Consider the following 27,600-nt stretch of genomic DNA (forward strand, 5'->3'; position numbering starts at 1 on the left):
TGCAGTGGTATTCCTAACCAGCCAGGGGTTTGTCACTCTGCAGGTGCAGTCGTTGATGACATTCTCATGTATACACATGATGAGTGTTTATGCAGGGGTATTTGTGCGTGCACAGTGTTTGTGTTTACTGGTCTCAAAGGTGGTTCCTTGAGCTGTCATGCTCCACGTGCTGGAGCGGCGACCCTTGGTCACCATGACGGAGAACTCGTACAGCGTGTTGGGCTTCAGACCTTGCACTACGTGGCTCAGGCTGGTGCTGTTGGCCATCTGGAGAGGTAAACAAGCAAAGGTACACACACACACACACACACACAAAGAAAGAAAAACAAGAATTTAGTTAGTAAAACAGAAAGGATGTTGAACAATTATTTCTGAATAAAAAAAAAAATCCCAGTTTACTAAAAGAGTATAACAAAAGAAAACGAGTAGACGGTGATGGTAGTGAAGGTACTCCGAACCAAAGCAATGCAAGAATGGCTAGCAATAAAAAATTCAGGAGCTTGCAAAACCTTGTTTTTTATCTGCAGAGTGGAAAAAGTTTTCTAGTGATCTATCGCTGCAGCGAAGAACAAGTGTATGAGTAGACTGAATGTAAGCATAGCCAGTAGGGTCAAATTAAATGTACTTTACAACACCTGGTGGTGCCCAACAAAAGCAGCTAGATAGTCTTAACAAATCAAAGAAAAAGTTATAAGTCTACCTCCTGAATTGATGTATGCGTTCAATTACACAGCTACTAAAAATGAGTTGTAAAGGTTTAACCACAGGAAATGCACTGACATGTTAATCAAACCAGGACCTTTTAATGTGACTTCATTGGGTAAATCCTAATGCATCAAACCTGCAATGCTTTGTATCTGTGAAATAAAAAAATATGTTTTAATAGTGATGAACATCAGCAAAGTTGTTTTGCAGGATGCTGTTTATGACATTGCCAAACCTTGGATGTTTTCTGACAGGTTATTGTTTTGTTTAGTGCATCTATTAATCTGTATGTCAGAGAGGTCAGGCGAGGAAAAAAGGTTTTCTGCATTCTGAAGTGCTCTTTAACAGAAACACGCTCTCCAAAGATTTTCAAACCTGCATAAGAAGTCTAGACATAAATAGATTCTATAACCACAAAGAAAAGTCACCATAAAAACACCTTGTGGGGATGTTTAAATGGTGACTTGTGCAACCATTTCACTGAGTAATGTTGTCATAAAAATTTAAATATAAGTGGGAGAATCAGGTTTACCAGAGAAGCTGGTTGCCACGGCGGTTCTCCGCCGGGGGGGCTGCCAATCAGAGGGCAGTAGGGTAAAACAGCCCCACTCTTTAGCTGCACGCAGCCAGTTTAAGAGCAGTCATTTCCTCAATAACGCACAAGCTTGTCTGGTTAGACTCCATCTAAGAGAGGCTTTAAAGTGACAACGCTTCTGTTGTTTGTGTCTGTAGAACACCAGAAAAATACAAGGATGTACAGGATGATGTTTCCAGAGTACAGCGCCGTCCTGATATATTTCATTTCATTAACAGGATACAAACATATTAAGGCTGAGCTGCTCTTTAATTAATGTCAAGCTGTGTGACTCAGACCACTTAGAGCTTCCTCTTATAACAAAAGACTGAGCTGAATTTGAGTTTTTGATTTACTTTAAGGCACATTTAAATAGCATTTTTCTCAGTTTTACTCTGAATAAAAAATAAGTAAATGATAAATCTTTTCACAGTAAGGTCAGACGGAGGAATGCGTTTAAAGCCCGTCAGTTGACTCAGTGCTGCATGCGCACAGCCTGTTTGATAGTTCCTAGCTTGCATTCATTCGTGTGAACGCGTCCCATGAGCTGGCTGTATGGGGAATGCATTGTCAGATCTACAGCCTCTTTTTCCGCTTCTGTTTGTCTTGTCCTTGGTGAATAATTTATGAGTCAACGCAGCCCTTTATCGGAGCTCTGCTCGGTCACTGGTTCACACACATGCATGAAACCAGGAGCATGCACGCAAATATGCACATGCTGATCAGGTTAGGATGAGGAATTTGCCATTTGAATTTGAATTAAAAACAAATTTTAAAAGCCTATTTACATACATCGCCAGCTGTTGCACAAACTAAAACATCTAAAAAATTCAAACCTTCGGATAAATATTCATGGTCCTGCTGTTTCTGTCCAGAAAACAATCTTCAAACTGATTTTCAAATTGCAAGAATAATTCTACCCATTTCAAAATCCCGCAGAGATTACAAATCCTCATTAGAATTGTCAATTTTCCTTCAGAAGGAGCGTGCTGAAGATTCCTAATCTGCACACTGCTTCTGGCCACAATAGTCAAGATACATATGATTCAAAACTGACACGAAAAGAGTAAAAGCTCTGGACAGGTGGGTGGCCTCTACTGCTATTTAATATCTTCAAACCACTGCAAATTTCCCAGCGTGCCTTTTGCATCACCATGTTGTCCCTCCCACACACACACTGTCCCTATGACACGCAGACACACTCCGGCTTTTACCGCAGTTTTCTGAACATTACAGCTTTCGTTCCACAAAGTAACAGTGGCGATGTGCTTGTTGAATGAAATAATCACGGGCCTACTGTAAACTAAACAAGCATAATTAAAACACAAAAAGCCTCAACAACAATTCTTAATACAATTTTTTTATAAATCATTTTTAGCTACCAACTTCTCACCGGTTTGGTCTTCCTGGAGGACTTTTCCTGTTTCTTTTCCCATCGTCCCAGTCTTGATCAGGATGACTGACTTTTGCAAAGTCAATGACTGGATGCATTCAGCTGGGATACCTCTCTACCAATTGACATTAAATAATAAACTAAATACGACTGCATTTTGTTATAATTTGGACTACTTTGTACTGTATGTAATTGGATCTGAAACTGACTCATACATTGGGTTGGGCAGGAATGAACTGGACTGACGTGAACTTAATTAGGACTGAATTCTACATAGCTGGATTTGAATTGGACCTGTCTTTGTCTTGTAAATTGCCTTGACAAGACATGAAATATACATTGAAATAAATGAATCTTTCTTGCAGTAGCATATTCTCACACTAAGAAAAAAATACCATAGCTCTTACAGTGATGTTTTTTACTGCCATTCCATCCTGCTCACTGTCCACGGTCCCTCACAGGACCCGAGTCACAGCTCCAGCTGTGTTTAACTTTTTATTTATTGCTCTGACTGTGGATATTTCCTGTAGCCAATGCTGACTTAAGAAGCTCAACAAACATCCGCCTTAAATGAATGGCATGTTCTTTAGTCTTTCCCATTTTGAAGAGTGGCTAAAAACATGGACCTCTGTCCGATCATAATTACACGCCAGGAAAGATGAAGTCATGGATTTCTAATAAAACCTTCCAAGACACTTTGACCAACTTAAAGTATTTTGTAATGTGTTTTTCTCGCGTACACAAAAAACGTATTCAAACTGTAGATTGGATAGAGCGTTTTTATGCCTTTTTATTAGGGGGGCCAATGAATGTGGAGAATAACCAAAATCACAAATTACACTTACAGCAAAAGATATTAGTTAGTGTTTATAGCTTCTGGTGAAAAAACACTACAGAAATAGTTTATCCGTGAACTCCTATCTTAATAAACAACTAAAAAAAAAAATGCACAACATTACTAGTTTTGAGTTTTACATGTTGCACATAAAAACAGAAGTGAGTAAATCATCTGTCTCTTGCCTTATTGCCTCAATGGTAGAATGGCAACAGATGCTTTTCTTTGTTACAAAAGCCAGCATTATGCTGCCCCTGAGCTCCAGAGCTGCTGCTAGACTACCTTATTATATATGTCACCATGTGACATCCTGCTCACTGTACATCAAATCATATGATGCATCCACAACAAATAAAAGTGAAACATAGAATTCAGAGTGTGTTAATTATTACTGATGTTTCACTGAACTAAAACAATTTCAGTTGTTTAAGAGTGGATTACACTTTAATGTGCAGAACTAAAACGTGAGAATAAACATAAAAGGAGGGCTTCATTTTCCTAAATGAATTCTTCGATTTCAAGAGGCCAAAGGGTCTTACCTTCACTTTAGTGTTGGCAGGGATGTTGGTCTTCCATCGCACGGTGTAGTGGCGATTATCAGTGATCTTCTGGTTCTTAGGTAGCGAGTTGTCGGCCCACGTCACCTTGATGGCGTCGTGGCCCAGCACGGAGGCCTGCACGCCCACGGGAGGCATCATGGGGCTGGGGTCTGGCGCTGGGGTGAATGGGGCATGGAACAGTTCGTACAAGTCAACATCGGGGTCTATGGGGTCTGCGTGTCAGGCAGTAAAGCCCGCATGCATTGCACACACAAATTAATAAAAATGACAACAACAAAAAAAAACACAACAGGAAGCATGGTGTGGAGGATGAGACAGTGGAGTCAAAACAGGAGCGATGGTGGGGAGGAAAAAAAAGGTTAATGCATTAAAAATGAAGGTTGGTGGGGAGGAGGGGAGGAGGTATCGGGTTGTACATGTGCAACAAGGGTGGGATTGAGAAGGTGAAAGAGAAAGAGAGAAGACACTATTAGAAAAAACAGACACTGACCTCTACAACAAGCAAGTCTACAGAATTGGCTGCTGTGTAACATCTACTCAACAGTATGTGATGCTAAAGTGACTGCAGCACTATGGGAAGAGAAGAAGATATTATCTACTCATGACAAGATAGTTGTAAAAGGGAAACCAGAGTGAAAGCAGATCCTACATGCAACTGCTCATGTACATAAGAATGCATTGACCCAGTCTGCTCGAATAGACGCATTTCTAACACATGTTGACATCATCCACCGTCACAAAACAGCAATTTTCATGTAAAGAGGACGAGCAAGAGGACACAAAGAGTTTAGGATGTTTCTGCCACGTTATGTCCTTCAAAACCGCAACGGGAAAACCGAGGCTTTAAGTCCGACGACGGTGAGGAGAGGAGGGTCGTGAACAAGTGGTGACTTTGACTGGGGATTTATGCATCATGCAGCTCCTGCAGCTCAAAAAACAAAAAATGAAACACTCTGCTTAAGGATGGCTGGAAGACCTTTTCTGATATTCCCCTGTCATTATGCAAAACTGTAGCCTTCAGTCTTTAAACTGCACTCGAAAACCCACAACCTGACAACTGTATATAATTTCATCTGATATGCAGATTAGAAAGGGGGTGGCAAAGAAATGTCCAACTTTGTCTATTAACGCTTTAACAATCAGAAGGAAAACGCACAAGCATAACATGTAGAGCAAATCAGGAAGATTGTGGAAGCCTTCCCTGGCTCAGCTCAGAGTCGTATCAGCCCTCATTCATAAGAAATTGACTTGCCTGATTTAATATGTATGAATCGCAGCTCAACTCATTAATCAGCATGGCTCATCCACCATTGTGCCAAGACTTTAAAGGGCTCTTTCCGACTTACTTTTTAAACCACACACCTTTATTTGTTATATTTGGGTCCTTTTCTGAAGTATCATGCATATGTTCGATGAAGAACATAAAGAACATTAATCAGAGTATTACATTTGGTAAAGGCTTGTGACCACTTTCATTTGTTGTCCTATTCAGGCAACCTTAGAACAGTGGATGCTTTCTTGCGTGTGACGATGTGATCTTAAGAAGAATGAAGGCCAACATAATGTATCTTGTAAATGACACAAAGTAAAGCACTCTGCGAGACCCGTCTACAGTTTAGGCATTGATTGGTCTACAATCTGATAACAATAACTCATTTTTCAATCGACTTATATGGCCGATTATTTGGTGCAAGAAAGAAACTTGTCCAGATTGGTTTAAAAGTGCTCCGTTTTATCGCCGATGTTCTATCTGCAGGTAAGACATGTTTTCTACAACAAACTGTGGGCACAATAAATGCAAGTACCAGATATTTCTGCACAATATATTGAAAACATTAAAGATGGACTGATTGGGTTTTTCTTGGCTAACACCGGTTTTCAAACAGCACAGAGAATACAGGTCTGGGGGGGAACACGGATCACTAACAGTTTCTGCAGGATAAATGCATCAAGATGGGCTTCTGGTTTCACTGCTCCAGTTTCTGTACTTGGTTTGGTTGTGACTGAAGAAAAAGCTTTGCCTGGTCACCCGTAATGACACTGCTCCTCGATCACTTGGTGGTGCTCCACTCTCCGTTTCACTTCATTTGACAACTCTTGTGAGATGCCCCTCATTATATTCCCAAGATGGAATAGTGTATGTGCAAGCATTTTAAAAATCCAAGCATGAATGTAGTTGTAGACGGGCCCTGAGGTTTTGGAATGGCACGAAGGCAGCATTTCATTTCCCAGCTTTGAAGACCCTGCTTTGCAGTATTTACAGGGAGAAGAAGCGGCAGAACAGACAGACCTGGTGGAAATAAAACCTAACGTTACACGTGGGTGAAATATCTCCCTCACTTCCTACATTTAAGTTAAGACATCACTGTTGTACAACATGGAGCACAGCTCCTTTTCAGCCCAAGTTCACCAAGTTTTTCTTTACTTTTTCCGAAGTAAAGTACTATGTAGGTCAGCCCGTCTTTTAAATTCCGACTTGAACAAACTGGCAGGAAGGGAACGCGCCCCGGAGGATTCGGCAGAAGACGGTAGGCTTTGGTTCTGCTTTCAGAGGAAACATTTGGATCTGACGAAGGGGTTGCCAAAGCCACAACAGGGGGTCTGAGTGAGTGCAGAGAGTGCAGAGAGGGAGTTTGGATGAGAGGGAGCTTTTTAGAGACACATGTACACTATAACAGTGTGCGAGTGTGTGCGCAAACTAAAGCTCGCACGCCCCAACCCCCTCTCCTAAGCATGTTGATGTGACTCATGTCACCAGGCACCCCGCCCCTCTTGTGTTCCACAGAGGAATATCGCTGCAGCAGAGACAAACTGCAGCGATCAAAGCTTAGTGGGGAGGCGGGTGAGGACCACATTCTGGGACACTCCGGGAAGCACGCGCTGCGCGTCTTCTTGCACTGTCACACAAACTGTATGAACTCAACCAACATGTAGTCTAACTGGCAGCGTCTTACACTCTAAAACGCTTCATCAGACACTGTGGGCTGGGACTCAAGCTTTGCCTCTACTTATTAAGAGGGTTGAGATGTGAGGCTTGATAAGGTGTGTTACCTTGCACAAGATGGTCTGTATTATGTGGCCAACAAAGCGGTTTTATTGTGTTGCACTGAGACACCTGAAAGTCCAAACTCTCAATAGATGCTTCAGGCGAAATTGTCACAACCTTTAACATTTGCTATTTAAAATCTGCTAATTAAAAAAATCTATGGTATTAAAACATATAGCTTCTTAGTTAGCTCGATTATCACATGTGAATGTCTTTGGTTCTGATTCTGTACCATTCCACTGCAGCTCTGGCTATCGCAAGTCTTTCGAGCCTCTAACAGGTATTTTTTCTTCTAGGAATCTCCCACATTTAGCTATGTCCATCTTTTAATCAACTCCAAACAGCATCCCTGGTCTTGCTGTAGAAATGTTACCCCACAGCATGACGCTGCCACCACCATGTTTACTGCGGTAATGGTGAGTTCAGGGGGATGTGAAGTGTGATTTGTCCACCACATGTGGGCCAAAGATGTTTTATTTTGGTCTCATCTGACCAGACCACATTTGCTGTGCTGCCTACATGGTATGTAGACACATTAAATGGGACTACTTTCTTCCTAGGGGAGCAAAACGTTCGCTATGCAGTGCATGAAAGACCTTCTCCAATACACCAACTTTATAAAGCTGTCTTTAGTCCAATAAAGCTCCTGTCTTTCTCTGTAGAGTATACTTTTCTATAACATGTCTGCCTGCATTTGCAAAGTCAAATGTGTTTTCCAAAAGCTCCTGCTCCCTATCCTAATAATCAGGTCTGCTCATCTAGGTGCAACATTTCAGGCCCTGATCATTTGATTAAAAAGAGACTTGGGTATACTTACAGCCACTATGAAGAGAGTTCATTAAAGCAGCTAGACAGGCTGATGACCCATTTTCTGCTTAGTAATTTAGAGTCGAGACACACTGTGTCTGATAATGATGTCAGGTTAGAGAGAGGGCAACGAGAAATGTCAGCTGAATCCAGAGGAGTATAAGCACCGTGATCAGGAGGAAGCCGATTTGCTTTTAGCTTCGAACGCAACTGTTAAATTCTTTCTCTCCACTGTTTTTCTTTTCATTCCCTGTCAAGACCGGAGAGTATGTGTGCAAAGCTGCAGATATGTGCATGTTCATACCTGACTGCACTCTGGTGGCTGCACTCTCATACACGGGAATCCCCTCCCCCACGTTGTTGAAGGCCTTCAGCGTGATCACATAATGGGAGCCGGAGTCTGTGGGATGAGAGACAGGTCAGTTAGAGAGACAAACCAATGCAGCCAGATTAATCAAGCCAAACTCCAGAGACTCTTCACTCCAAGTTGCAATATTAGCACAAGGAATATTTGAACACATTAGCTCTACTCCTAGTGATTGTGATGAAAGCTTTAATTATGCATGCTGGGAGATTTGCAAAACTTCCTTTCTACTTTTTCACTCACTTCAGGACCCGCTCCTGATTGTTCTGCAGCATAGCATGGTGATCAATTATCTCATTAATAAAACCTAAGACCAACATAATAGATGCAGCAAGGCCCAGCTCTCCATTTCTGCTTTTAAAACTTCATTAAAATGTACAGGTCCTTCTCAAAATATTAGCATATTGTGATAAAGTTCATTATTTTCCATAATGTCATGAAGAAAATTTAACATTCATATATTTTAGATTCATTGCACACTAACTGAAATATTTCAGGTCTTTTATTGTCTTAATACGGATGATTTTGGCATACAGCTCATGAAAACCCAAAATTCCTATCTCACAAAATTAGCATATTTTATCCGACCAATAAAAGAAAAGTGTTTTTAATACAAAAAACGTCAACCTTCAAATAATCATGTACAGTTATGCACTCAATACTTGGTCGGGAATCCTTTTGCAGAAATGACTGCTTCAATGCGGCGTGGCATGGAGGCAATCAGCCTGTGGTACTGCTGAGGTCTTATGGAGGCCCAGGATGCTTCGATAGCGGCCTTTAGCTCATCCAGAGTGTTGGGTGTTGAGTCTCTCAACGTTCTCTTCACAATATCCCACAGATTCTCTATTGGGTTCAGGTCAGGAGAGTTGGCAGGCCAATTGAGCACAGTGATACCATGGTCAGTAAACCATTTACCAGTGGTTTTGGCACTGTGAGCAGGTGCCAGGTCGTGCTGAAAAATGAAATCTTCATCTCCATAAAGCTTTTCAGCAGATGGAAGCATGAAGTGCTCCAAAATCTCCTGATAGCTAGCTGCATTGACCCTGCCCTTGATAAAACACAGTGGACCAACACCAGCAGCTGACACGGCACCCCAGACCATCACTGACTGTGGGTACTTGACACTGGACTTCTGGCATTTTGGCATTTCCTTCTCCCCAGTCTTCCTCCAGACTCTGGCACCTTGATTTCCGATTGACATGCAGAATTAGCTTTCATCCGAAAAAAGTACTTTGGACCACTGAGCAACAGTCCAGTGCTGCTTCTCTGTAGCCCCGGTCAGGCGCTTCTGCTGCTGTTTCTGGTTCAAAAGTGGCTTGACCTGGGGAATGCGGCACCTGTAGCCCATTTCCTGCACACGCCTGTGCACGGTGGCTCTGGATGTTTCTACTCCAGACTCAGTCCACTGCTTCCGCAGGTCCCCCAAGGTCTGGAATCGGCCCTTCTCCACAATCTTCCTCAGGGTCCGGTCACCTCTTCTCGTTGTGCAGCGTTTTCTGCCACACTTTTTCCTTCCCACAGACTTCCCACTGAGGTGCCTTGATACAGCACTCTGGGAACAGCCTATTTGTTCAGAAATTTCTTTCTGTGTCTTACCCTCTTGCTTGAGGGTGTCAATAGTGGCCTTCTGGACAGCAGTCAGGTCGGCAGTCTTACCCATGATTGGGGTTTTGAGTGATGAACCAGGCTGGGAGTTTTAAAGGCCTCAGGAATCTTTTGCAGGTGTTTAGAGTTAACTCGTTGATTCATATGATTAGGTTCATAGCTCGTTTAGAGACCCTTTTAATGATATGCTAATTTTGTGAGATAGGAATTTTGGGTTTTCATGAGCTGTATGCCAAAATCATCCATATTCAGACAATAAAAGACCTGAAATATTTCAGTTAGTGTGCAATGAATCTAAAATATATGAATGTAAAATTTTCATCATGACATTATGGAAAATAATGAACTTTATCACAATATGCTAATATTTTGAGAAGGACCTGTATTCATCTAGAGGAGCTTAAACAAAAGTAAATGTTGACATACAATCATTGCAAGATTACTAGTAGAATTTGAAACTTATATGATATTGACTCATTATACAAAGAGTGATATATTTCAAGTGTTTTAGTTAATTTTGATAATTAAGGCTTAAAACTAATTCCTTGTGTTTCAGCCACTAATAAACCAGAGACAAGGTCAGAAGTGTCTAACCTGGGATAGGGAGAAGATGAACTGGGCTGTTGCTCAGTGGTCAAATGTTTCTTCTCAAATTAAAAATAAGTGTAGCATTTAATTTGGAAATACAGCGTAAAGACTCAAAGAAACGTTTTTTGGCGTCCAGTGTAAAGTTTCCACAGTCAGTGGTGATCTGGAAAGCCATTAATCTGATGGTGTGGGCCGCCTGTGTTTTATCAAGTTCAAAGTCAGCACAGCCGTCTACCAGGGAGTTTAAAAGCATCGTGCTTCCCTCTGCTGACAAGCTTTATGGAGATGCTGATTTCATTATCAACCATATCCTGGTACCTGCGAACACCGCCAACACCTGGCTTAATCACCATGGTATCGCTGTGTTTGATTGGCCAGCAGTCTCCCCTGACCTAAACCTCACAGAGAACCTATAGAGTATTGTCAAGACCCAGACGAAAGCCACTAATAAAATCGACCTGGGGCCCTGACCAAGTACTGAGCGAATATACTGCACAGCACAAGAACAGACTTTTTACTGGGCTGGAAATCACAATCATCGAAAGTTACAGAAATAAACATTTGAAATATAACTGTCTGTGTTTAATGAGTCAATATGATACATGAGATTCATTTTTGGACTAACTACAATAAACTTTTTTATGATATTTTGTTTAATGGAGATGCACCTGTAAAGCCTCTTGTTTTTTTTATTTTTGATTTCTGGGAACAACAAAAAAAACTAAATTGTTTGTTTTATCTGAATATTCTGACCTTAAACGAGTGTGTCCCTGTTAGTCTAATCAGAGTACCGTATTTTCCGCACTATAAGGCGCACTTAAAAACCATTAATTTTCTCAAAAAATGACAGTGCGCCTTGTAATCCGGAGCGCCTTATATATGGATCAATTGGTTAATTGGTTGATCCATACTGGTTGTACACGGCGCTCTGTCAAAATGTTTCAGTACGACTGGTAAACTACAAAGCCGCACCGCTTGCAGCATTACGGCTACCGTAGTCAGGGGCGTCGCCGAAGTAATAGCGGTAAACACCTGTACTGTGCTTACTCCTAGTCCAACACCACTTGTGTGTGTATAACGTTTGAATGTACTGTTGCAGGAATTGCCTGAACTATATGTGATTAGAAGCTCAGTGTGTGGGGTGTATGTTTCGTGTGTGTGTATGGAAGATGTTGACATTACTCCTCCGGACAGAGGTGGCGCTGTGTGCTGCCGTAGCTGAGAATCAAGAGTGAAGGAGTGACGTCGGTATTATTGTGTGTGTGGGGTGGGTAGAGACGGCGACCGGAGCAGCGGTGTATGAGTCTGTAAGCCCTGTGTTTTTACGTGCTGCAAAGTCATTAAAAAGAACCCCGAATCTCGTCAACAACTCAGTGTTTTGATGCTGTTTCTTCATGCTCAACTCAGCAACGTATGAGTGAGGGAGTTAACCCCGAGGAAACTAGTAACTTCGGCCCTGGAGAAAGCGTCTCCCCTGTGTCATCAGACTACGGTCAGGGGACAGAAACAGGAAAGGTTAACAGTACTAACGTTTGATTTAGTGCATCAAACTGTTTCTTTTACGTGTTTACTGAATCAGGGAAAAGTTCCCTTTCACGTTTTAACTAACGTTTGATTTCAACTTCAACTTCATAGACTCCAATGCATTCCTAACGTGCGGTTGGCTCTATTCAATAGAATTCTATGTAGAGGAGACCTTACCATGAGAGTGAATGGAGTTATCAGAACGCTGGTTTGTAGTGTATTAATAAAGTTTGACTGACTGTTTTGTTGACATTCTCTTTAGCACAGCTCCATCTAGTGGATGCATAACGCAACCCCAGTCAAACGTTTGACTGCAGTAGCTTCTATTCTATGCGCCTTATAATCCGGTGCGCCCTATATATGAAAAAAGTTCTAAAATAGGCCATTCATTGAAGGTGCGCCTTATAATCCGGTGCGCCTTATAGTGCGGAAAATACGGTAATTAGTGGCTCAGCAGCAGGTGAATAACTCTCTCAGTATCCACAATGTGGTAGCATTGAACTGTTTCACTGCATTTGGGAGTCTACATCTTCGCTCGTTAGTAAATTAAATGTAAATTAAACCAGACCTGACACGTTTACCTTTTCAGGGAAAGTATTCATATTCAGTGCAAAGACAGGAGTCCTACAGGTCATATTACTGAGTAGTGCTATATGATAGATCCTCAAACCACATTACGATTATCTCAAACAGATACATAATTAAAATCTTGGTAGCAACAAAATAGCAGCGATCTAAGCTTAAACTGACGGCTGCAGGACGATAAACATGCACCATAAATGTAAACTGTTCTTACTGAGGTTCTCAATAGTGTAGTAGCGCTGCTTGTAGTCCACTTTGATGGTCTGAGCATGGGGACTTCCGATGCCGTAGCTGATGGTGTAGCCACGCACCACGATGTCCTGGTTCTCTGGCGGCGTCCAGCTCACCACGATGCTATTGACCAGCGAGCGGACATGCAGCGAGCTGGGTTGGTCCGGTACGCGAGATTCTGTTGGGAGTAAATGCAGGAAAAGGTTTAGTGCAGATCTGAAGCTACTCAGGAGATTCACAGCAGCAGACAGACTGGTTCTGGTTCAGACTGTTTGAAACGACAAATGCAAGACTTCTTACCATCCAGGTCGCTCTCAAACGTCTCTGTTGGGTACCACTCGGTGGCCGGTCCAGTCCCGTTTACTGTCACAGCTGACACTCGAAAGGAGTACTCTGTTCCAGGCTCCAAACCTAAACAGGCAACCCAGATTCACAGATTAGGATTCACAGAGTTCTGTTTTTATGGATTCGTCTAGAAGGTTTTAGAACATTCTGGACATTTGAGTTGGGCTTCATTAATTTGTGTTTAATTCATTTATTTTTTGTTAAAATTCAAAGACAGAACCAGGGGTATGAATACATTTGAGCTTAACTTTCTTTTCTGGGCTTTATTTTATGACAAGTGAAACATTTGTACATATATTTTTTTTAATACTCATCATGAAGAATGATTAAATCCATGTTTTTCTAAACGTTTCAAGGCTGTGTAAATAGCCTGATTTCCGGAGTGAACCTAAAGTGGCACAGCTTTTTCATTTGAATTCCTCTCCTTCACAATCCTGATTATATTCTGTTATTTACTGAACATTGGTTCAACAGCACCTCAGTCAATTTTGGGGTCATTTGGAGATCTGTGTACAGATGTTCAATCAATAGTAATAATAATCCATATAACCCTCCTGAAATGTTTTCTCACTGAATCAACTAGGAAACAGATGCTGTGAATGTTCTCAGTTCCACATTGAGATTTTCATACATTTAAAACAAAAATGAAAACCAAAGTAATCAAAACAAAACAAAGCAAAAGAGTGTTACTTTCATAAACGTATTTAGGAAACACTTCCTAACAGCTCAATAGGTAATTTCTGCAAGTGTCAGAAAATGTAGAAATCTTCTTTCAGCCCGCTGAACGTCTGTGTGCAGCAAAAGGTAAGGCAGAGGCAGCCTGGTAACCCCAGAGCTCTATAGCAACAAGCTCCCACCCCCACAATCAGGAGGGCTTCCCAGATTGGGAATCCCTGCATTGGACAAAAAATATTCTTGAAAATGACAAAAATGTAACTTAACATTCAGCAGAGAACATCTCTCAGCTTACCTCAGGACAGATAAAGTTAGATGGGCTCAGGTGCAAGGACCATTTTTTACAATATGTTAATTTATTAAATCATCAGGATGTGAATTTTCAACTTTAATTAAAGTTTTAGGGGTTTTAAAAAATGTGCACCACTTAAAAAGCTTAACCAATAAAACCATGAGATAAATGTTAAGTCTGCCAGAGAGCATAAAAATACTGTACCTTACACTGGCTCATGTTTTATAGGCAAATCTCCCACTGTGGGGGCTGCAGCCCTGCTGGGTGCTGGTTTCTGTATTAATGTATGATTCCTTTGGGGGGGCGCTTCTGACAAATGAGGTGTTTCTGTATTAATTTGCAATAAAATTTGTCATTGTCATCATATTGCGCTATTTGCACACTGCACTCTAATCCTCTAGTAATGTCTCTCTGTATTTGCTTCTCTACTCACTCTCCCCCTCCCTCGAGGCCGTCTTCTAAAGCCTGCCTTACCATCTATGCCTCCGAGGCTACAACATATCTTTCTTAAAGCTTCTAAACCAACAAACACCCCTCTGTTTCACCCCCTGGAATGATCTCCAAAATCATCTTTTAAGTGTAAATTCTCTTTGATGCGGCGCGCAGCGTGGGGCCGGGCCACTTGAAAGTTGCTGAGACAACATCTAATATTAATCACCATTGCTGTGCGCTTCTTTTTGGTGATACCGTGCAGAATGGGGCTGGTAGCGGCATGTGATCTTTACATAGCAAGGCTTGTAACTTTAGATGAAACTCAGCCATACAACCCGGCTGACTACGTGCATCAGCGCAGGTTCATCATGAGTTTGGACTTTAAATTTTGCAGCACATCAGACGCAGCAGATGGATGCATTCATCCGAGAGAAACTAGAGTTTGATAGCATGAAAGATTTAATAATAAAGCAATCCAATGCACCAGATGGAACAAAATACTCTCTGGTAAGAAACACGTATAATCCACCTGGATTAAATAATCATAACAATATTTGTTCCTGAAACTGACAAACTGCTGTCAACACTTTCAAGTCAAGGGCAACCATCCCTCATTACTTTTACACTGTTCTCAGCTTTAAAGACAAGTGTGAATTCAAACCAGGACACAGTCAGCAGCTTTTTGTGTTAGAAAGACACAAGAAAGAAAAACAACATCCTCAGATTTTGCACATCTTTGTAACTTTACTTTGGGTCTCATTAGGTTTAAATACTTTAAAGATCTTAATTGAAATAACTTCTCTCCCTCAGTATGATGCTGCTTAATTTTTCTTTACAATCAGCCTCCAACGCTTTAAAAGTACTTTCTAGTATGAGCTAAGAGGTGGATTATACACAGCTCACTGGGTTCCCAGTGCCTCATCGTCCCAGTTTGCTCAATGAGAAAGCCAAGTATGAATATAGAAGCGTACCATGAAGCACCGACGTGAGAGCATGCTGTTAAAGGGTAGGCGTGAAAATTGAAGAAAACGTCCCTCTTTTGATGTGAGTATGTTTATCCAGTGTGAAAAAGAAAATTTGCTATAAATGTGTTTAGCCATAGTTATTGGCAGCCTAACACTTAATATAAAATAGATAGTATTTGAATCTTTCTTTCTGTCCAGGGTGTACCCCGCCTCTCGCCCATAGACTGCTGGAGATAGGCATCAGCTCCCCCGCGACCCACTATGGAATAAGCGGTAGAAAATGACTGACTGACTGACTGAATCTTTCTTCAATTTCTTTGCAAGTTGAAAAGAGAGTCCACAAACGTTTAATAAGTAATCTATTACTAGCTCCCTCCCTGGGTGTGTATATATATATATATGTATGTATATACATACATACATACATGAACTTTGATAACATCCTATTCTTATCAAATTAGGGTTATGCAAAGTGTTGACAGCAGGTCTACCAAAAACGTATTTCCTAACACTGAATTAATTTAATTTAATTAAAGAAACGCTTATTTTAAGGCTTTTTACACTTTTTACTCAGGGGTGTCAGTATCTGTAGAGGGTGCAGCACCTGACCTCTGACAATCCAGTTATTCTCTCTAACCTAACTGTACTGCTGTAACATCTAGGACTCAAAGGTGACCAAAACATTACCATCAATTAGCTTGAAAAGCTCAGTCCCTGCAGTGGTCACAGCTGATTCACTCCTCCGGGAAACTTTCCGGTAACGTATCTTGTAGCTGGTGATTTCCCCATTCTGGCCACTCAGCGGAGGCGGCTGCCACCGAACCATGATACTCTGAAAAATAAGAGCAGGAAATAAATCAAATGAAAGCAAAATGTCTTATTTAGCACATTTGAATCCCGCAGCTTATAAGGTGACCTCATATTTTAGCAGGAAGTGGCAGATGTTCACACGAATGCTAGGAGGAGGGGGTGCCTTTGTATTAATGCAGCTCCCCAGGTTCTCTCCACTATCTCCTCTGCACCTCCCTTCCTCCTGACGGGGGTGAAAACAGCCGGGCCTCACACAAACAAACACCCCGTTGAGCACGAGTGTCAACTGAAACACTACGAGCAAAATTAACATGAATAATAGAGGCAGCAGTCCTGATGAGCGAGGTATGTGCCGGGTTTGAGGCTGCACAGCTACCGAGTCGAAGATGAATTTGGGCCTTTTGTTGGCAGGCTGCGCTGTTGCTGGATGGAGGGATCTGATTTTCAGCGTGTGTTTAAAGAGATAGATGGAGGGGGGGTAGCTCAGCATGGGATTGCTGTTAATTAACGCTTTCTCACTGTCACACTGATGCACAAAGAGCCTGAATACAAGCGCAAGCTCCTCCCTTGCTGAGATGAGGGAATTGAACAAATTAAAATTGGGTTAAGTGTGTTCAAATATTTCCATTTTTCTTATTACACTGTGGGCCACTAAACTGGGATGTGTGTTGCCTTTCTTTCATCTTCTCCCAGATCACATTTAACTGACTTTGGGAACTGACTACAGGTGAAAGAGGAGAGCTTCTGCCTTAGAACTCTACAGTAAACTTCAATGTATGCATTTAGCATTAATTTTTGAGGTCATTGTGAGGAACATGGCACGTGGTTATATATTCAACGCCCTTTACTCTGATATAATTCCAAATAAGTCATTTAATTAGTGAAAAAGAGTACATCCTTTTGTAATTTAGTCTCAGTAACACTCCACAGCAACCTGAACATGTTCTGAAGCTTTATGCTGTGGAGATGCTTCTTTTTTAGCATGGACAGGGAAACCAACAACGTGTTGGGAAGATAGAGCTAAATATAGCACAATCATGGTGGAAACCCTGTTAGAGGCTGCAAAACCCTAACCCTAGGCTGGATATGCACCAGACCTACAATGGAGCAGATAGATTAAAGCATATTCATGTGTTCAAGCAGTTCAGTCCAAGCCCTAAACACAATCGAGAATCTGTGGCCAGATTTAAAAAACTGAAGTTCCCAATCCGGCCGTCCTTGAGCTATTTTGCAAAAAAGACTAGGCGACTAGTTCAGTGTCTGAATGTGCAAAGCTGATAGAGACGTACGCTAAAAGACTTGCAGCTGTTACTGCAGTGAAATGTGGATCTAAAAAGTATTGATTAAGGGGCTGAGTTAAATGCAAGGCACACCAGACTTTTATTTTTTTTAAAAACATTCAAACCTGGTGTAATTTTCCTTCCATTTTATAATTATGCAACACTTTTTGTTAGAACATCACATAAAATGCCAAATCAACAACAATTAAGCTTGTGGCCATAATGTGACAACATGTGAAGGAGTTGGACGACAGTCATATGTTTTCCTCTTTCTATTGTTGCTGCATAGCTAACTGCATATTTCTCTTTTAAATCGTCCTAGCATTATTTTCCTAATGGCAACAAATAACTGCAGTTGCTACAAAGGAAAATAATAAAGCTTGTTTTAAATTGGCCTTTTCTGGGTCTTAATTGTCCATTCACAAAACATTTCCCTTGAATGCATCCTCTTTTCACACTTAAAATTAGTAAAAGGGTGTTTTCTTACCAAAAAAACTCAGCCGAGCATGGCTCAGCAGGGGTGGTCAGTTTGCACTCAAGCCGGGAGGCTGTGATAGGATTGTTTGTCAGTGCCCCCCATCCCCTCATTCGGGCTTTGAATCGACCAGCGAATGGCTAAGAGTGCTGGCTGTAGCTTCAGAAGTCAATCCACGCACCCTGAGGATTTGCCCATCTTTTTTCTTTCTTTTTTGCAACTCTCTTTTTAGACTCACATGCCAGAAGTGGGAAACATCTTTTGTAAAAATTTAATCCATCACCCTTGTGGAGATGTACAATAAATAGGCCCTCAGCTCTCTGTTTGAAGATCAAATGGCTAAAACGGCGGGAGGTCGAGGGGTGCTTCCCGTTCTAATAACAGCCTCCGTGCGCAAAAGCCAGCAGCCACCTCTGCAAGCCGCGTCCAATGAAGAGATTCATGCACAAACTGCAGTATCTTTCAGTGTAATACAACAACTAGACTCAAAAAGAGTGCGAGAAACCCGTACACTAAATCAGAAACAAAGAAATAAATCTGTTAACAGGGCTAGTAATCAGACATTTAAGTTAAATGTGGCTCATTAGGGGGGAAAAGTGTAGGTTTTCTCAGATAATTGCTGCCAAAGCATCACTTTAGCTGCTCTTGCATCAATATATTTGAGTTGTAGGCCTTTAAGCCAGGTTCTGTGTAGCCAGAGTGATACAGAATAAAACCTTCTGACAGGGAAATCTGTCGACGAAAAGATCAATGAGGGTTCGCGCACCATCTTACTGGGCTGAGGCTGCAAGCCTCTGATGCAGCTAATCACACAGCGTAAAAGGGCGCTGCGGCCCGCAGGCTAAAAATCTACCTACGTGTTTGTGTCCGTTTGCTGCGCACAAGTCATTCAGGGAGGATCTGGGTGAGACGTATGCTACACAAACAACAGTCTGAATTCGACTTGTATGCATTTATGGTTGCTTGTTTCCACTGTAGAGTTTGAAATGTGTGCGAGTGCAACAAATGCTAAAACTTTACCTGCTGTACAGCAGAAACCGAAGCAAAAAGGGGTGAGTTGCAGATTATTTAACCTGTCATGTTCTCCTCTTCCTCAGAGAAATTATGTCTTACCTTTGAGTTCTGGACCTCCAAGGTGAGATTTTGAGGAGGGGCGCTTGGAACTGAAAGAAAAAAAGATTACAAAAAGTTTCAAATATGAAAGAACACACAAGTATTACATACAAATACCAGGCAATATTACTGAGCAAAGTTGGCTTGCAAAAGAATACGTTTTAGAGTGTTCGGTGGACGAAACAATAAATTTGTTTCTCTGGACCCCGGGTCACTTTTATTTGTCAACTTCCTGTATTTATTTATAATAATAGCAGATAAATCCCAATAAAAAGAGAGTGATCTCTTTTAATTTGAGGGATTTGTGTATCAGAACTTGATGAAACGTTTTAAATGTATTCACATCTAATGCAAGATGCACAAAACCACACTTTGAAGTCACCTTGTGATCCAGTAGCCTCCATTGCAAAATTTGGCAGCAATTAGTCTCAGTAGTTCTTTTCTGTATGATCTCATCAGGCTCTAATATCACTATGCAGGGGTTTTGTCTCACTCTCCTTTACAACAATGTTTCAATTCATTAAAGTCTGCAGAAATTAAACTCACAGCTCGCTTATCAGGCTGAGGTTTAGACTTTGACTAGGCTAACACAACACTTTGATTTCCAGTTTGGGCCTGAATTCAGCTGTCAGAGATGGGTTCACGCGTGACTCTAGAATGCCTTGATGCACAGAGCAGCTTATGTTTGACTCAATGTCTGAAAGGCACTCAGAATCAGTGGTCGCAACATAAGCCCAAATCATCACCCCGTCAACACCGTGCTCGACAGCTGGTATGAGGCTTTGGTGCTGATATGCTGTGTTTGGTTTTCTCCAAACACGGTGATGTCCATAGTGGTCAAAGATCTCTTCTATGGTCTCATCTGTCAAAAGAAAAATGCTCTGTAAGAAGTCTAAGATATCTTGTATTGATGCAACCCTAGATGCAATCTCAGATTTTTCAGAAACTGCCTTATTAACCGGTCCTAGAGAGACGGTCGGCAGCAGCTGCTTCTCTAAAGTCACTGCTGTTTTCTCTCTTCTGACAAACTACTACAGACCAGCAAACTCTCCAAACACCTTCATTTACAAGGGTGTTAAAACTTGCTGATGATGCATTTTAAGCACATAGCTTCTGCATTTAAGTTTGATCTTTGTGTGATAAATAATGTGAAAATCATAGTGTGTTTCTGTCTCCCAGAAACTAATGTCAATTCCATCTACATTAAGTTTGGAATGTTGTTTTGCTGGTGGTCTCTGTGTATGCATGTGAGGTGTTTAACAAACATTGTGAACTCAAGCCCTAACCCATTAATTGGTTGAACAATCCTTTGATTGGCGTATGAGTTTGCATATGTTGAAGGAAGGAGACTGCACAGGACAGGAAAGGTGGTAAGAATAGGTCTGCTAATGGGTGGCTTAAAGTGCTTTAAATGGTCATGATGTGAGAGAGCAGTCCATTTACCATCTATCACTCACCACAGGTTAACTAGTTAAAGTGAAAACCCAATCCACTAACATTAGCTGACAAACATTAGATGATGACATGGAAATGTACTTGTGCCAGATTTATGTTTAAGCAATCAACTAACCGTCAGAAAGTGTCCGAACAATGACGTCCTCCGTGGAGACCCCTGGGCCGTGCTTGTTGTTGGCCACCACACGGAAGCTGTACTCTGTGTTCTTCTTCAGTCCCGCCATGGTGTACGACTGACCATCTATGTCGACATCCTGAAACATCATGTGTTGGGTCATTGTACGAGGTGAGTAAAACAGGCCAGATATAAGCTACAGAAGTGAAGCAAAATCGATCAAGCATGCAGTGAAAGTGATTGATTCATCCGTAAAAAGAATCCCTACACATAAAACATAAAAACTCCTGACAGCTTCCTGAATGTAAATCCAACACAAACATTCTGTATACAAGACAGTTCCAGCTGCTACAGATGCCTGTTTCTGTCGGCTCATCTCACTAATTTCTGTTTTTAACTTGGTGTAAAAATGTCGTCCTCTGCTGAGACACAAACTCTCTCTTCTGTGATTAGTACAATCCTGCTAAACAAATTGGTTACGCTGCCGCGTTCCCAATTACTCCTGGCCGTTTACATCCAGCTCTTTAATTGTGACATTTAAAAAATAAAAAGCAGAGAGATCCGTCTTCCAGAGAGCTCCAATCACAAACTCTAACCTCAGGTCAGATGTTCACCTGCGACCGCATCGACCTATAGAGGTGATCTCCAACTTCCATTTGCCCTTTAATATTTTACGTCCTTTCAGCCCTGTGTCTTTCTAACTTCATCTCTGTTTCATTCACTTCTTTCCTTTCACCTCCTGCCTCTTCCACCTCACCTCCAGCTCTCTTCTCCAGGGAACCAAGGCATCATTACTCAGTGCACCGGCTGACGTTTGGTCCATTATCATATTAAAGGCTTTTAAATGCATCACTGGCTTGCACCACGCTGCTGCTGGGGCTGATTCAGTATGTGAGCAGCTATGTTACACCCTTACGACAGACTTACTCCTGCAAGAACACGGAGGAATTCCATCAGCTTTCTTTTTGTGAAATGCACACTTACATGGATGTTGTAGTAGATCCTACAATGAACTAAAAGGAGACCTACTAAATGTTGCGGAAGTACTTACGCTATCAGAAAACTCTTCAATGGAAGTCAATTACTGGCTACATTAAGGTACAGCATGCAGATATCTAACACCTTTTTTGAATCCCATTTATTCCTGGACTCCAGCATTGACAGTTGTTCAATTCATTTTCAGGTAATTTTTTCCATGTAACTGCAAACAATTAATGTAAATGTATGAGTAGCTAACAATGCATCCGATAAACAAAGAAAATCCCTTTAATCTAACATGTTTTATGAGTTTTAAATACAGGGGTTCATGTATTCTTCAATACAACCTGATGATATGAATTTAGTAAAAACTTCCTTGCTCCTTATCAGAAAAATGTTCTGAGATACAAGTTTGTCCTCTCAATGCAAATAAACAGGTAAATAAATGTTTCATCTTCTGCAACTTTACTGAAACTATAGATGCATTTCCACCAGAGGAACCTTTTCAGGAACCAGGGTAGCTTTTTGGGGTACTCTTCCGTTCCCCCTGCGTTTCCACAGCAGAAACCAGGACCAAATCAGACAAGAGCACGTAGAACTCTACCATGAAAACAACCCTGGAAGAGAGGTAGGAATTTTTGTTTTTTGGATTGAGATGGTCAACAACTCTCCAGTGTGGCTGGATTAAAACAACTTTGTAAAGAAGTGTGGGCCAAAATGTCTCCACAGAGATGTAAAACACTGCCGGTAATCACAAAAATTTGATTGCAGTTGTTGCCATTGGAGGCTTTAACCCCTAGGTTAGGGGCAAACTACTTTTTGATAGGTTTTTTTGGGGGTATTTTATACAAATTTATCTGGCTTTGAAAAAGATCAATCACTCTACAGACAACACTCTGTCCAATATATTCAAGATTTGACGTTTTCAGCTGTTTGAATGGATGTGATGTGTAATAGCAGTCAGATTAGGCCAAGTGAAAATGATCAACAGCAGCCTTTTTTGCTCTGAAGATAAGGAGCCCTTCTGGAAAGAGAAATCCAGACCTGTACTGTCTGCAATGTGCTGCTGAGAGAATGTCCTACCTCTTCGGTACCAACACTTCTGTCTGTGTAGTACAGCTTGTAGGAGAGGATCTCTCCATTGCCTGTTAGGGGTTTATCCCAGCTGAGGGAGACAGAGGTCGGAGTGTTGGACACCGTCTGCAGGTTGGGAGCTGGACCCGGCACTTGTACTGGTGGAAAAAAACAAAACAAGAGAGGCAAAACTTAGGCAGACATAATCTTTATGTTTACAATTCCCATTACATATCCAAAGAAAGAAAGACCACTTTGAAAGAAAACATGTTCTCAGCTGCCTTTAAGCCATATTGTTAGACTGAGTTCAGACCTCTCAACCACCAAGTACATTTTTCAAGTTCTATGTATCCCCTCTGAGTAATCTTTGGGTTGGGTTTGGGTCATCAACTTCCACACTATCATTAGTCTTCAGGGCTAAAACTTGACCAAATTTGTTCAAGAAGCCTAAGTTTAAAACCAGTCAGATATTTCTTCACATTCCACCAAAGTTTACAAGAAAAGGTTCATGAAGAAAACTGAGACATTCCTCTCCACAGTGACACTGTATCTCCACAGACAAGATCCCAAGGGCAGAAGGGAAATATTCTCACATTAGTGAGTTCTGATTTTGGTCAAATGAGATACTCCTGGACACCTCCAATGAGAGCCATCCAGGGAATCCAAACCACATCAGCTGACTCCTGAACATAAATTCATGCCACTTTTATAAAAAAAAGGAAAACCATGTATCCTTTCCTTTCACTTCCCATTATGTGCTACTTTCTATTGGTTATCAAATAATATCCCGATAAACTATGCTGATGTTTGTGGTTGTATCTTGACACACTGTGGAACAAGTCAAGGATCCTGTGAGGGGCTAAAAACCTTTGATGCCTCAAATGATTTGGGGTTTTGTTTTCCAGGCTTCAAAGACCAAATATGACAAAACACCAGCATCCTTTATTTTACTGGACTAGCTCAAAGACGGAATCAACAAGAAAATATCCAAAACTAATAATTAAAAAGTCCATGTTGAGTGCAAGTATACAAACAGTAAACTGGTTGTTACTTCTCTGCTGTGACACTTTAGATAAAAAATGAAACAATGATGCTGAAGTGTTTGCCTCCAGGCAGAGATACAGTATCTCTGTTCTGTATAGAACGTGTAACCTTTAGCTGCAGGTGCTGCTGACAGAAGAAAGACCCCCCCCCCCATTTGTCAGTGAGCACGAGTGCTGGAGGTGTGTTTGTGTGTTTCGGTGTACAAGCGTATTAGTTCGGCCCCTATGGGGAAAAAATATAGGGCAGAGCTGTGTGCACATACCAGACACTCAGATGCAGGTCAACAGTTTAAGCTCCAATTCATAGCATGTCCTCAAACTAAAGATACACCACCAAGGTGCAGCCCGCCCACACTGCTGTCCCTGTGGGTGGCTCCACTCCTGCTGGCAAAGGCATTAAGGTGTTGTGTGTATGTTTTTGTGTTTGTGTGTGTGGACCCATCTGGCTGCAAACCAAGAGGGACAGGTAGGAAAACAGAAGCTGACCTACAAAACGACAGAGACAGAGCTGGAGCTCAGACAGGAGGAGAGGCATGTCCACAGTCTGAGGGTATGCTGGGGAATCCCCTCTACAGAGCTCTGAAATATGGCTGAAACTCCAGGAGCCACCAAGAGACTTTCACACAAAAAACAATTAGAAAAAAGCTTGAATATCCTTATAGTTTTTCATACTTTTTCTATACTCATCCAGATCTGGCAAATGCTAAATAGGAGTAAGCAACAACTGGTTAAAATGGAAGTTTTCTGTTGGGTGGTCTTCCTCAGCACAGAGCCCCTTACAGTGTGTGCCTCCAGTGTGCGTGTGTGTGTTTGTTTGTGTGTTTGGGGGGGTTGAAGGTGGAGGGTATTGGGGTATCTGTCAGAAGCCACCATATGCTGTATGTGAGCGAATATTTGTTTGTCCCCAGGTTTATTTGCACATTTTTGAGGGCATCCTGTTTACCTCAGAGTGTTAGGGTGAGCATGTTTCCAAGAAACTCCCAGCAGTTTGCCTTCATGTTTACACACTCTGTTTACTGAGCACATATGAATGAACGGTACAGTGTGTGTGTATTTGTGAGTTACCTTCTGCTTGGGTGGCCACTTTGAGCGCTGCAGAGCTCTCGCCTTGCCCGTTGCTGTTGTGAGCCACGACTCTGAAGCGATACTTGGTGTCTGGCATGAGATTCTGGATGGTGACTTGCATCTCTCCCGGTCGGCTTGTGTTCACCACACGCTCCCTGAGGCGGAAGGGGAAAAAAAGTCCAGTGATTTCAATATAATTTACAATAAACATTTATGGAATTTAGGTTTTATACTCAATTTTAATTAACTTTTATTAATGATATCATTTGTAACAATAATGTAAATGAGTTAAAACCTCTAATTCCAAGGTGGAATGATTGTGATCCATATTAACCTCTTAAAGGTGTGTGTAAAAAGTAGGTGTCAAATAATCTCAAAGTGAACCATTTAGAAATATCCAATCCTTAACTTGATTAAATTTGATCAGTGGGAAGAAAATTCTATGTCAAGGAATAATTATTTTTTTTACAGTTTTCAGTTTCCCTGGGGTTTACATACAAGGGCGTCACAGACAACTGTATCTTTTTGCCACTTCAAAATAGGAAAAGCAAGAGAACAAGACATTTAAACAAACTGAACGCGTATTGATCTTTATAAATCATGAAATTGGCTACAAGCAAATAGTTACAGTGAGGAAAATAAGTATTTGAACACCCTGTGACTTTGCAAGTTCTCCCACTTAGAAATCATGGAGGGGGTCTGAAATTTTCATCTTAGGTGCATGTCCACAGTGAGAGACATAATCTAAATCAAATAAAATAAAATCCAGATATCACAATGTATGATTTTTTTATAATTTATTTGTGTGTTACTGCTGCAAATAAGTATTTGAACACCTGCCAATCAGCAAAGATTTTGGCCCTCAAAGACCTGTTAGTCTGCCTCTAAAAAGTCCACCTCTACTCCACTTATTATTCTAAATTAGAAGCACCTGTTTGAGGTCATTAGCTGCATAAAGACACCTGTCCACCCCACACAATCAGTAAGACTGTAACTACTAACATGGTCAAGACCAAAGAGCTGTCCAAAGACAAAATTGTAGACCTCCACAAGGCTGGAAAAGGCTACGGAGCAATTACCAAGCAGCTTGGAGAAAACAGATCAACTGTTGGAGCAATTATTAGAAAATGGAAGAAGCTGAACATGACAGTCAGTCTCCCTCGGACTGGGGCTCCATGCAAGATCTCACTTTGTGGCGTATCAGTGATCCTAAGAAAGGTGAGGAATACTTATTCTACCTTAACTTTAGCTGCTTAAAAATGATTTCAAACCAGGTGCATTTCAGTTACAATATTATCGTAAATTTATTTATTTCAGTAATTCAATACAAAAAGTGAAACTTTAATAATATATTGAATATTATATACAGTACAGACCAAACGTTTGGACACACCTTCTCATTCAAAGAGTTTTCTTTATTTTCATGACTACAAATATTGTAGCTTCACACTGAAGGCATCAAAACTATGAATTAACACATGTGGAATTATATACTGAACAAAAAAGTGTGAAACAACTGAAAATATGTCTTATATTCTAGGTTCTTCAAAGTAGCCACCTTTTGCTTTGATTACTGCTCCACACACTCTTTGCATTCTGTTGATGAGCTTCAAGAGGTAGTCACCTGAAATGGTTTTCACTTCACAGGTGTGCCCTGTCAGGTTTAATAAGTGGGTTTTCAAGGCTTATAAATGGGGTTGGGACCATCAGTTGTGTTGTGCAGGAGGTGGATACAGTACACAGCTGATAGTCCTACTGAATAGACTGTTAGAATTTGTATTGTGGCAAGAACAAAGCAGCTAAGTAAAGAAAAACAAGTGGCCATCATTACTTTAAGAAATGAAGATCAGTCAGTCTGAACAACGGAGAAAACTTTGAAAGTGTCCCCAAGTGCAGTCGCAAAAACTATCAAGCGCTACAAAGAAATTGGCTCACATGAGGACCGCCCCATGAAAGGAAGACCAAGAGTCACCTCTGCTGCGGACGATAAGTTCATCCGAGTCACCAGCCTCAGAAATCGCAGGTTAACAGCAGCTCAGATTAGAGAACAGGTCAATGCCACACAGAGTTCTAGCAGCAGACACATCTCTAGAACAACTGTTAAGAGGAGACTGTGTGAATCAGGCCTTCATGGTAAAATAGCTGCTAGGAAACCACTGCTGAGGACAGGCAACAAGCAGAAGAGACTTGTTTGGGCTAAAGAACACAAGTAATGGACATTAGACCAGTGGAAATCTGTGCTTTGGTCTGAGTCCAAGTTTGAGATCTTTGGTTCCAACCACCGTGTCTTTGTGCGGTGCAGAAGAGGTGAACGGATGGACTCTACATGCCTGGTTCCCACCGTGAAGCATGGAGGAGGAGGTGTGATGGTGTGGGGGTGCTTTGCTGGTGACACTGTTGGGGATTTATTCAAAATTGAAGGCATACTGAACCAGCATGGCTACCACAGCATCTTGCAGCGGCATGCTATTCCATCCGGTTTGCGTTTAGTTGGACCGTCATTTATTTTTCAACAGGACAATGTCCCCAAACACACCTCCAGGCTGTGTAAGGGCTATTTGACCAAGAAGGAGAGTGATGGGGTGCTGCGACAGATGACCTGGCCTCCACAGTCACCGGACCTGAACCCAATCGAGATGGTTTGGGGTGAGCTGGACCACAGAGTGAAG

At 41.5% G+C, this 27,600-nt stretch overlaps 1 protein-coding gene across 1 annotated transcript in view; it reads right to left on the minus strand.

The window, feature by feature from the left end:
* Nucleotides 1-27,600, minus strand: part of neo1a (neogenin 1a) — a 222,519-nt gene that overhangs the window by 18,084 nt on the left and 176,835 nt on the right. Inside the window, exons 9-18 of the mRNA XM_047363495.1 lie at nt 24,932-25,086; nt 22,833-22,981; nt 20,772-20,910; nt 19,202-19,251; nt 16,211-16,355; nt 13,115-13,225; nt 12,798-12,992; nt 8,225-8,320; nt 4,047-4,279; nt 129-267 (exon numbers count right to left, since the gene is read on the minus strand). Of these exons, the coding sequence (XP_047219451.1) occupies nt 129-267; nt 4,047-4,279; nt 8,225-8,320; nt 12,798-12,992; nt 13,115-13,225; nt 16,211-16,355; nt 19,202-19,251; nt 20,772-20,910; nt 22,833-22,981; nt 24,932-25,086 (1,412 nt within the window). The remainder of the gene's footprint in view (nt 1-128; nt 268-4,046; nt 4,280-8,224; nt 8,321-12,797; nt 12,993-13,114; nt 13,226-16,210; nt 16,356-19,201; nt 19,252-20,771; nt 20,911-22,832; nt 22,982-24,931; nt 25,087-27,600) is intronic.

This window comes from Girardinichthys multiradiatus, chromosome 4, assembly GCF_021462225.1.
Source record: "Girardinichthys multiradiatus isolate DD_20200921_A chromosome 4, DD_fGirMul_XY1, whole genome shotgun sequence".
In the NCBI taxonomy this organism is placed as follows: Eukaryota; Metazoa; Chordata; class Actinopteri; order Cyprinodontiformes; family Goodeidae; genus Girardinichthys; species Girardinichthys multiradiatus.